Source organism: Podarcis pityusensis (genome assembly GCF_964106645.2).
Source record: "Podarcis pityusensis genome assembly, chromosome: 15".
NCBI classification, from domain to species: Eukaryota; Metazoa; Chordata; class Lepidosauria; order Squamata; family Lacertidae; genus Podarcis; species Podarcis pityusensis.
The window spans coordinates 43,681,185-43,693,300 of record NC_138040.1 but is presented as its reverse complement, the minus strand read 5'-3'; the positions used below and the strand labels follow the sequence as shown (position 1 = coordinate 43,693,300).

The 12,116-nt window shown below is 41.2% G+C and overlaps 2 protein-coding genes across 5 annotated transcripts in view; one reads left to right on the top strand and one right to left on the bottom strand.

Moving 5' to 3' along the window:
* LOC308464205 (uncharacterized protein) overlaps positions 1 to 12,116 on the bottom strand; it is a gene marked incomplete at its 3' end in the record, with an annotated part of 365,536 nt that overhangs the window by 14,476 nt on the left and 338,944 nt on the right. The gene's annotated exons all lie outside the window — the stretch shown is intronic.
* The window catches only part of PPP3CC (protein phosphatase 3 catalytic subunit gamma), a 76,450-nt gene that overhangs the window by 35,868 nt on the left and 28,466 nt on the right, over positions 1 to 12,116 (top strand). For all 4 annotated transcript variants that reach the window (XM_080982472.1, XM_080982470.1, XM_080982471.1 and 1 more), the window contains exons 2-3: positions 4,439 to 4,636; positions 4,936 to 5,060. In XM_080982472.1, the coding sequence (XP_080838598.1) occupies positions 4,439 to 4,636; positions 4,936 to 5,060 (323 nt within the window). The remainder of the gene's footprint in view (positions 1 to 4,438; positions 4,637 to 4,935; positions 5,061 to 12,116) is intronic.

Here is a 12,116-nt window from a genome sequence, read left to right as displayed (position 1 = left end):
CAACCCCAGAGTCGTCTGCGACTGGGCTTAACTGTCAGAGGTCCTTTACCTTTTAAAGTTCTTTAAGTCTGAAAGTCACCTTTCAAGATCTTAATATGTTCAAGAGTTTCAAGAGGCATCCTGTTGTCTCACTTGTTGATTCTACCTGTCCTTCCACTTAACACCTTTCAACCATAGACACTAACCTTGCATCCCTGGCCTGTCCTGTGATTGCTTGCACATCCTTACTTTGAAACACCCTTGCACATGCTGCCTCCATTGAGTCTTGCTCCTCCCACAATCCCTGTGTCCCATCATGTTCATTAACTTCTTCTCTTCACTTTCTTAAACTATTACAGTTGAGTTGATGTTTGAAGAGCCACATTGGGTCATCCTGTGGGTGTATGTAAAAATTTATCTTATATTGATTTAAGTTGTCACTTAGTTCCCCTGTGTCTTCTGGTAGATGGAAATATGAGAAGTGCAAATTAAGCTCCAATGTATTAAAGGAGGTTTGTGTATTAAAGGAGGTTTATGGATTTAGTGGATTCTAGTAAAGGCTAGAATCCTGATGAACAATCTTATGTTAATTCATGCAGTGTTTTGATGCTAAACCTGTAGCCTTAGTCAATATTCTACATAGTGTTCCCAGGGCTGGAAAACTCTTAGTGCCAGGAATTTATTATCCCCAGTACATTTCTTTTAGGGTTTGCTTGTTTAAAGCATTTTGTCCCACTATTTTGCCAAAAGGTTACTAGAGCAGCTTCAATTAGTAGTAGCACATAGAATCATAGAATTGTAGAGTTGGAAGGTCCCAAGGGTCATCTAGTCCAACGCTCTGTAATGCAGGAATCTCAACTAAAGCATCCATGACAGATGGCCATCCAACCTCTGCTTAAAAACCTCCAAGGAAGGAGAGTCCACCACCTCCCATGGGACCTGTTCCACTGCTGAACAGGTCTTACTGTCAGAAAGTTTTTTCAAATGTTTAGTTAGAATCTCTTTTCTTGTAACTTGGAGCCATTGGTTCAAGTCCTAGCCTCCAGAGCAGGAGAAAACAAGATTGCTTCCTCTTCCATGTGACAGCCCTTAAGATATTTGAAGATGGCTATCATATGTTCTCTCAGGCTCCTCTTTTCCAGGCTAAACATACCCAGCTCCCTCAAGTACTCCTCATAAGGCTTAGTTTCTAGACCCTTTATCATCCTGGTTGCCCTCCTCTGCGCATGTTCCAGCTTGTTAACAGTATTCCAGGTGTGGTGTGACCAAAGCAGAATAGAGTAGTGCTGTTACTTCCTTTGATCTGGACACTAGACTTGTTGATGCAGCCTAGAATAGTGTTAGCTTTTTTTGCAGCTGTAGCACACTGTTGACTTATGTTAAGCTTGTGGTCCACTAAGACTCCTAGATCCTTTTCACATGTACTGCTAGTAAGCCAGGTGTCCCCTATCCTATATTTGTGAATCTGGTTCTTCCCGCCTAAGTGCAGAACCTTACATTTGCCCTATTGAAATTTGTTAGCTTGTGCCCAGTTCTCCAAGGTCATTCTTCTGCGGCATTAGCTACACCTCCCAGTTTGATGTCATCCTGCAAATTTGATGAGCCAGTCTCTGTTCACAGGCTTATAATCTAAAAGAAGGAAAAGAGGATGGGGAAAGAAGAAGGAGAGAGACACAAATTCAGGCACCAGCTGGGATGGAAACAGTTCAGAAAGCCTGATAGTATGGCTCTCATTGGGTGACAGTTGAGAGAGGACGAAAGCCAATTGATCTCTCTGCATAGGCAATGGAAATAACCTTGTTTCACTTATCTCCTTCTTTGCAAACAGGTATAAAATTGCAAGCAGGTGTACAGTTAATTCATATCAGGTTTACTACAGAATATATTTGCTGTTACAAATTACAAGAGTCATTATATCATGCTTATCTCTCTTAAACTGGTGAAAGGAATTACATGCTTTATACAGAGTCAGGCCACTGGTCTTTCGAGCTCAGTATTGTCTACAATGATTGACAGAGGTGCTCTAGCACTTCAGAAAGGATTTTTCTCAGGCCGCCCTGGAGATGCCTAGAATTGAACCTGGAACCTTCTGCAGGCAGCACATGCTTTCTACCACTGAGCTATATAACCCAAAATACAGCTGATTATACATATCAAGCCAATTGTCTACCATATTTTGGCAGAAACCAACCATAACCCTGAATTCTTGCATAAGTCAGCTTGTTTCCTGGCAGCATGGCAAGAGCAGTGAAGAAGTGAAGTGACTGTGATTTCAGCAGTGTGCACCTGTGCACTATGTGTTCACATTAAATACTAGTTTATTTTAACTACTGTATAGCTTTAGGGATGCGGGGGGCGTGACTGGAAGGTCGGCAGTTTGAATCCCCACGATGGGGTGAGCTCCCGTTGCTTGGTCCCTGCTCCTGCCCACCTAGCAGTTCGAAAGCGCATCAAAGTGCAAGTAGATAAATAGGTACTGCTCCGGCGGGAAGGTAAACGGTGTTTCCATGCGCTGCTCTGGCTCGGCAGAAGCGGCTTAGTCATGCTGGCCACATGACCCGGAAGCTGTATGCTGGCTCCCTCGGCCAGTAAAGCGAGATGAGTGCCGCAACCCCAGAGTCGTCCGTAACTGGACCTAACGGTCAGGGGTCCCTTTATCTTTACCTACCTTATAGCTTTAATGTAATGTGTGAATGAGAAAGATGAGGATTGCTGAAGGGAGAGGCTAAGTTGCTTTCACAGCTAACTTTGAAACATAGCTGTGACACTATCGTGTCCCAAGGCTGAATTAAGCAGTGGGGAACCAATGAAATTACTTGTCCGTAATCTTCAAGAGAGAAAAATTAAATAAAAACTATGCATTAGTGCTGAGTTACCCAGGACTTCAAAGCCTGTCAGTTTAGGATAATTAATTGGTTGATGTTCAGTTTTGGATAGGAAATAGAAAACCTGTTTGGGGTGCATATGTGTGTCACATGGGAAAGATCCATATCTCTGTCACTTTTATATGCTGAATCTTTTATTGGTATTGAATCTCTATTGACTGCATTTTGTCATGTGTTTGTATTTTTTTTTATTTTTTTTTGCTTCAACAAATGGCCTTTATTTATTTATTTTTTTAATGATATTTATTAAGGTTTCAATAAAAAATTAAACAGAAAAACATAAACGAAAAATACACAATTCAAAGAAGCACAATACATAGTCCAAAAAAAAAAAGAACAAAGAAAAAACAAAATACAAGACAAAAAGAACAATTAAAAACAATATCACCTTTTCGTTTCCATCTTTAAATTTACTTGTTTTCTGGACCTCCTCATACCTCCCTCTTTTGTATTCCAGTTCAAATTGTTTGTCCAGCAATTTCTTTCCCTCTTTTTTAATCCCAATCTTTAATCTTAATATAATGTAACATTAAAATTTTACCTCTTAAAAGCCAAATTTCCATTTCCTTAAACTTCTTTAATCCTAATTCTTAATCTTAGTTTATCTATAACTTTAAATCCTGTACAGCTGGAAACCACTCATTTTCAATCCAGCATCACTCTAACATTCTTTAATTTTACAATGTTTCTGTAGATAATCTTTGAATTTCTTCCAATCTTCCTCCACCGACTCTTCTCCCTGGTCACAGATTCTGCCAGTCATTTCCGCCAGTTCCATATAGTCCATCAGTTTCATCTGCCATTCCTCCAGTGTGGGAAGTTCTTGTGTCTTCCAATACTTTGCAATGAGTATTCTTGCTGCTGTTGTTGCATACATAAAGAAAGTTCTATCCTTTTTTATCACCATTTGGCCGACCATGCCCAGGAGAAAGGCCTCTGGTTTCTTGGGGAAGGTATATTTGAATACCTTTTTTAATTCATTATATATCATTTCCCAGAAAGCCTTAATCTTTGGGCACGTCCACCAAAGGTGAAAAAATGTACCTTCAGTTTCTTTACATTTCCAACATTTATTATCGGGCAAATGATAGATTTTTGCATTTGTCATGTGTTTGTAAAGCCACCATAGCAAATTCTTTTGAAATGCACGTTGTAAATCCATTCAGTATGTAATTTAAGAAGGATGAGTATTTGATGTGATGAAATGTGATGCTTGCACTAGGAATTTGAAATATTTGTTTAGCTATGTCAAGGGCTGCTGTCTTAAAAATATATATTTAAAAACTCTGATGATGGATTACAGGAATTTGTATCTGGTGCTTGGCATTTGAAATTATTTTTTCCTGCCTTGAATATCCTCATGATGCAATTCGTACTTGTATTCAAAATATACTGCATGTTACGTTTCTTCAAACTCCATCTAGATCTGAGCAATTTTCAGTATGGTCCTTAACTGATCATTCTCTCTCTTGTTGCCCAGGTTAGAGAAACCTTTGCTGAAATCCGATTATAAGATTTATTGGTCTTTGGAGGAACTCCCTTCTTAATGTTTGTGTGTTTCTGTCTCTCTCCAGCTGTCCCTTTCCCTCCTACGCAGCGGTTAACCCTGAAAGAAGTTTTTGAGGATGGGAAACCCAGGCTGGAGGTCTTAAGAAACCACTTGGTGAAAGAAGGGCGTCTGGAGGAGGATGCAGCGCTGAAGATAATCAATGATGGAGCCTCCATTCTGAGGCATGAGAAGACCATGATTGAAGTTGAGGCTCCAATCACAGGTCAGAGAATGCTTTATTTTGTGGCTTGTTGTTTTCTGAGGCTCATCTGGAATGACTGGCTGCTAAAGCCAGCAGGTTTCCTGTTGCATGTTCTTTCCACTGAAGTGTGCTCAAGATCAGAAAGCTTTCTATACCTCCAAGGGGAAGAAGTGTTTTTGTAGATTGGAGATTTGAGTACAGGAGCTCAGTATAATCCAACAATTTAGACTGAAGCAAAACCATGTTCCCTATTGGTTCTGTGACCTTTCTCTTCTTAGCATGTAATCCTGTCCCTCTTTTTGCTGTCCTTCCTCCCCTAGTGTGTGGTGACATTCATGGGCAGTTCTTTGACCTGATGAAGTTGTTTGAAGTTGGAGGATCACCCAATAACACACGCTACCTCTTCCTGGGAGACTACGTGGACAGAGGCTACTTCAGTATAGAGGTGACAATTCAACTGAGCCTTTGGGGATTACACTTTAAAGTTTGGGCTGAGCCTATGGAACCTTTTCTTCTTCCGCTTTGGTAGTTTATGCAGTCTAGTACAATTACAGAGAGTTAATATGCAACAAGGCTTATCTTTAAATCAGTACAAATTTATTTTTATGTTGGTCAGGAATCATGATGGCGAAGTGGCTAGATTGCAGTGAAGGACATTATGGGTTCAGGTCTGCCAAGCCTCATTCCTAATGCTACCATGTTCTTCCCCCTTCCCACAAATAAAAATAAATTATGATGCACAAGAGCAACTGACCTGTCAGTTTGCTAAGGACAAATAAAGTAGTCTGTGTTGAAACTTGTTTCTTTCTTTGCATGTTATTTGTATTAAAATATAGAGGCCAATTTTCAACCAAAAGGTGTCCCAACTACAGAATACAATAAAAATGATAAGCTGTAGACATCTGAATACCATTATGGACTGCTTCAGTTGTGTAAAAATGTGTGATAGCTAAACAAAATAAAAGTTTACCTCTTCTGTTCTCACCTGGACATCTTTATGAGCTCTAGTTGCCCTAATGCATCTCCAGGTTAATCTGGGCTTAAATACAGTTTATTAATATTTCACTGCCTAAATGTTTCTGTGCTTTTTTGGGGTCCCACAGGCCAGACAACATATATTCAGAATTCATAGTTGACTCCAGTCTGCTAAAACAATCCTACAAAAATGGATAATTAGCTAGGGATGGGTGAGCAGAGGAGGAAACAATCACTTCACCAACTCACTTATCATTCAGATGGAAATAATACTTCTGCTCTTACTACCAGCTGGCATTCTGAAGGGTTGTACAGGAAGGGATCCTTAATTGCATTCAGACTGGCTCCTATTGGGTGGGAAATTGTGATAGCCAGGGAACTATGAGGGTGTCCTATTCAACAGAGGATCCCAATGTGCCCAGATGCCTTGATCCACGTTTACAGTTTTTTAGCGTCATCTGAAGTCTGCTGTTTATCAGCTTGAATGCTGGGTCAGCTGTTCAGATGGCTGCTTGCCTTCTTTTAAAGTGGCATGTGTATGTTTGCTTTCATCCTTTGTGTTGTTCTTTTTTAAATTAAAGGGAAACATTTTTTAAAGTTGCAGAACTATTGGGAAGGAGTAGGGGGGTCAGGTTAGTGAACTCCAGTAGTGCTAGCCATATGACAGCATTTATAGCAAGTGTTTGCTGCAAGCTTGCAGAAACATTTTTTCCCTTCCAAAGCTTGGCCCAGAAGAGGAAAATACATGTTTTGTTTTAAATGTATTGAGGATGTTTCCAAACTCCCTCCCACTGCTCTACAATGATATCCCTCTTTTCACCTTAGCAATTGTGAGTGGTAAAATGAGTTAGGGGTATATTTGGGGTATTTGGTGATTGGAAAGAATTGGACTTGACCCTTAATTATTTTGGCTGCTAGCTTTCTGTTAAGCGGAGCCAGTGTGTGGCTATTACCATTGTGTGGAGTATTCCTGTCAGCTAGTATGATTAGTGGATGAGGAATTGTCTCCTACTAGTAAATGTTGCAGATCCCCTAAGTGGTTGTGATCTTTGGGTGAAATGAAGTTGGCAAGTACATGTAGGTCCCCCCCCCCCCAAATGTTATAGTCTCTGCTGTGACACTTGAAAATTTCCAAAGGGCATACCACATGGCAGGGCTACATAGGCGTTGTTTCACAAAGGTAGAGGAATGGATTTCGGAAGCCATTTCAATTAATGAAAGATGTAAAAGTGAAAGGGCACCAAATGGAACAGAATGGTCAGATCCAGAAAAACTGAGGAACTGGTGACAGTCTATGAAAGTCGCAGGAGAATGGAGTTTCAGTAATCCAGAGGAGGACGCAGTAAACTGTTTAACAAGGTAGCATAGTCACCTTTTCTGATTCCATCCAATGCTTTCTTTGTCAAGTAGTTGTTGGTTTGATATTTTCCTTCACTGAGCAATTAAATCCAGCAGATGTCTGAAAAGTCTGAACACTGGTATCGTTGGAGTTTAAGATAAGTTCAAAATATTAGAATCATAGAATCATAGAGTTGGAAGAGACCACAAGGGCCATTGAGTCCAACCCCCTGCCAAGCAGGAAACACCATCAGAGCACTCCTGACATATGGTTGTCAAGCCTCTGCTTAAAGACCTCCAAAGAAGGAGACTCCACCACACTCCTTGGCAGCAAATTCCACTGTCGAACAGCTCTTACTGTCAGGAAGTTCTTCCTAATGTTTAGGTGGAATCTTCTTTCTTGTAGTTTGGATCCATTGCTCCGTGTCCGCTTCTCTGGAGCAGCAGAAAACAACCTTTCTCCCTCCTCTATGTGACATCCTTTTATATATTAGAACATGGCTATCATATCACCCCTTAACCTCCTCTTCTCCAGGCTAAACATGCCCAGCTCCCTTAGCCGTTCCTCATAAGGCATCGTTTCCAGGCCTTTGACCATTTTGGTTGCCCTTTGGTTGCCTAAAGTGCAATACTTTACATTTCTCCCTGTTAAAATTCATCTTGTTTGTTTTGGCCCAGTTCTCTAATCTGTCAAGGTTGTTTTGAAGTGTGATCCTGTCCTCTGGGGTGTTAGCCACCCCTCCCAGTTTGGTGTCATCTGCAATTTTGATCAGGATACCCTTGAGTCCATCATCCAAGTCGTTGATAAAGATGTTGAATAAGACCAGGCCCAAGACAGAACCCTGTGGCACCCCACTAGTCACTCTTCTCCAGGATGAAGAGGAACCATTGATGAGCACCCTTTGGGTTCGGTCAGTCTGCCAGTTACAAATCCACTGAGTGGTAGCATAGTCAAGACCGCATTTTACCAGCTTCTTTACAAGAATATCATGGGGCACCTTGTCAAATGCCTTGCTGAAATCAAGGTAGGCTACATCCACTGCGTTCCCTTCATCTACCAGGCTTGTAATTCTGTCAAAAAATGAGATCAGGTTAGTCTGACATGACTTATTTTTCAGAAATCCATGCTGACTATTGGTGATCACAGCATTCCTTTCTAGGTGCTCACAGACTGTTTGCTTAATGATCTGCTCCAGAATCTTCCCTGGTATTGATGTCAGACTGACTGGGCGGTAATTATTTGGGTCCTCTCTTTTCCCCTTTTTGAAAATAGGGACAACATTTGCCCTCCTCCAGTCTGCCGGGACTTCGCCTGTTCTCCAGGAATTCTCAAAGATGACTGCCAGTGGTTCTGAGATCACATCTGCCAGTTCTTTTAATACTCTTGGGTGCAGTTCACCATTTTCTCCTCTGAGTGACCCCACTGTTTCTTTGTTCTTCTTTTTGCTACGAACATACCCATAAAAGCCTTTTTTGTTGCTTTTAACCTCTCTAGCAAGCCTGAGTTCATTCTGTGCTTTAGCTTTTCTGACTTCGTGTCTACACGTGCTGGCTATTTGTTTGAATTCCTCTTTGGTGGTTTCCCCCCTTTTCCATTTTTTGTACACATCCTTTTTTAATCTTAACTCAGTTAAAAGTTCTTTAGATAGCCACCCTGGCTTCTTTAGGCACCTTCCATGTTTCCGTCTCATTGGTATTGCCTGAAGTTGCGCTTTTACTATCTCCCTCTTAACAAACTCCCAGCCATTATGAACTCCTTTTCCTTTTAGTATTACTGTCCATGGGATCTCACCCAGCACTTCCCTAAGTTTTATGAAGTCGGCTTTCTTAAAGTCAAGAAATTGAGTCCTAGTATGCTTGGCTGCTCCTTTCCGCTGTATAGTAAACTTCAGAAGAGCATGATCACTCGCGCCTAATGATCCTTCCACTTCTACCCCACTAACCAGGTCATCAACATTGGTTAGGACCAGATCTAAAATAGCTGTTCCTCTTGTTGCTTCTCCCACTTTCTGGACAATGAAGTTGTCTGCAAGGCCAACTTGGAAGAGCTGCTGTCATGTCCTTGACTCAAGTCACAGGTGGACAGTCTGAAGTTCCTGACCTCATTTGATGGAGCCCCTGAGACAGCCCTGTTCTTCCATCCCATCAGAATTCCTACTTTCCTTTAGTTTCTTCCTCATTTTTCTTGGCTTTTTAAATAATCTCCCCTTTCTGTCTAGTTTCAGGATAATTGGAAGAGGCAGTATTATTATTATTATTATTATTATTAATATTAACCATCTAGCTGGGTTTCCCCAGCCACTCTATTTAATTTGATAAAATATGTGTTGCTTTTTTTAGAACTCTTCCTAGAGCTGTCTGTGAACAAATCAGTAGGCTTCTGCCATGTGTGTGTGCATATATCACACTGATGTCAGAAAGGAATTACTTTTACTTGCTTTCTAGAACCATAGCTGTATTGGTATGTTGAACTAAAAAAATCCTGGTATATTTGAGAGTAATCCCATTTAATACGGTGATACTAACTCCTGAAGAGACCTGCATAGGATTGGGAATTGCAGTCTGAGGTAACTATGGAAAAAATTGAGGCAAGGTGGTGTGTGTATCTGATTTAGTTAATTAGCAACACATTTGCCTCCAACTCCATGAAGAATGCAGCCCTTCACAGAAAAAGATGTCCACTCTGTCGTAACTTTTAGCATCCTATAGTTTTGACTTACAGGTGTCTCCCCACTTACACATATTCAACTTGTGTGTGATGCTGGGAAATAATTAAATAAATTGATTTAAACTTCAGAAAAGTGTGAAAAAGTGTGGCCCCAAAAAAGCAGGAAAACATATTGCCTTTGTGTTTGCAGTCCCATGAGGTTTGGAGGGAGTTTTAGGAGGATTTTTTTTGAGATGACACCCAAACGCAAGGCATCATCATCTTCCCAGGCGCTGAGAAACCCAAGAAGCAACAAGTGATTTAGAGGATGTTTACAGGCTATTTAGATCATGTTCCCACTAAGCACGATTTCACATATGTACACAGTACCTGGGAACGTAACCCCCACCTGTACGCTTGCGCTTTGTTGAAATTAATGTACACTCTTCAGGCATTAGCAATCCAGTGTATGAAGAACATGAAGGAGGCCTTGAGGACAAGCAGGGTAGCTCTGCTCTCAAGTCACAGAGTGAGGAGTGTCTGGTATCCCTTGAGGCTCACTGCATGTTTTGGAACACTGATTTTCCAGAGTTTTAAAATGCACAGGGAACCTCCATGGATGGCAGGAAGCTTTCCTGGTGGCGCTTTCCACAAGTGAAGATTGATGGAAGAGACAACAGGACAGAGACAGTGCTAGCACACTTGTCCTCACTGACTTTCTTCAGAATTTCTCTCAGATCTCAGATTTTAGAATGTTGTATTGTTTTATTGTTGTTAGCCGCCCTGAGCCTGGCTTCGGCTGGGGAGGGTGGGATATAAATAAAAATTTTTTTTTAAATTATTATTTTTATTATTATTATCATTTATTTGCCTCAAATTTTGTTTTATGCACAATTTCATTGGCAACACCATTTGTGACTTTTAGAACTTTTATTTTTTTAAAGAATTGAAAGCTGGAATTCTCAAGATTCAAAGGGAGCTGTAGGCTTCACAAAGGTCCTCTGAGGAAACCTTCATGTTTCCTACCTCTGTATTTAGTGAGAGAAGGTGGCTTTAATGAGCTGCTAGGAACTTTGGAGGGGTGGTGGTGAGGGAGATAAAATTGTGCTGAGCTGTTGGGATTTGTGGAGGGGGTGGAGATGATTGTGCTGAGATGATTGTTTGAAGTGCCACTTGGAAATTATATGCAGTATGGTACAAGGAAATATTACAGGGACATGCTGCACAAACTAGTATTTGGAATCCTTGGGAGTTGCTTGAAATCGCCATCCTTTGTACGCTGTCAGCATGCGGCCCTTTCATGCTATTCTTGGCCCTCCTCCTCCCCCCCAGCCCAGAATGGAGAGAGAGCTGTGAAAGGCTTGTTCCTTTTCTACCAAGCAGGTATTCATCTTTCACAAAGCAAGGTGGGCTTTGATTAGTACACGCGGGGGCTGCTCCAAATGTCACTTGATAAAATGGAATTGAGAAGCTTTATTTCTCTTCTGTGCATGGAGATATGCCTTTTCCTCCTGCATCCTGCAAAATAACTTCTCTCTGCCTTGAATGAAAGATTTTCTGCTTAGGTGTGTTTAGCACTGGCTTCTAATATTGAGATGGAAGCCAGACAGTAGGCTTGGAAGAGAGAAAATGTATTGGCAAATACAAGGCAACATTACATAAGTATTTACGGTTTTTGTCAAGGCTTGTAATAACAGGACCTAACTGCCTCAAAGAAAGAAAAGAAACTAGCTGGGGCAATCTCAGATATGGAAGAACCTCATTTTTGTGGACAGGCATGATCTCTTATCACAGATTTTCAAGAGTTTCTGTTATACTTGGCTCCTGCTGTTGCTTGTTCCACTTTGCAACATGGGTGGTGTGTGTGAGAGAGCTTTCATGGGCCTTGGATATCACAGTTTGAGTTTGTACAACTGGGTTGGGGAAATAAGGGAGCATCTGCCTGAGCAGTTGATGTTAATGACCAAACAAAATAAAACAGGATGTAATTTTTATAATTGCACCCTGATGCAGGCAGCCAGGAAGCAGGATGCAGAGCTGGGAGGGAGGGGCAAGACCAGTGTTGTCAATGCGAAGGAGTTACCTGCACTGCTATGAACATTTATAGTAGAGTATCATGCTCTGATAGTTGGACTTGCACCTGGAGGACTCAGGTTCAAATCCCTCTTGGCCATGAACCTCTCTCGGTGGCCTTGGACCAGTGTCTCTGCCTTTGTTTGGCTTAACAATCAACTCTGTTGGCATGTATATTGTTCTGAACATATATGAGTGTATTAAGTGCTTTATGCTTAGTCAGATCATTGGTCCATATAATCTAGTATTGTCTACTTCATAGCCAGTACTAAACACAGACATACAACTTACAAATGAAGCATCGTACCCAGTGGCCAAGGCAGCTGACTGCAGATATTCTGTTGCAGGTAGTTCAATGAAGCTGGGATGTATTTTTCAGCCTGTTTTGGATTGCCCACCCCTACCCTTCCAAAAGATCAGATTTGCAGCTTGGACATATTATTAGATCTGGCTCTGTCTTTGAATGCC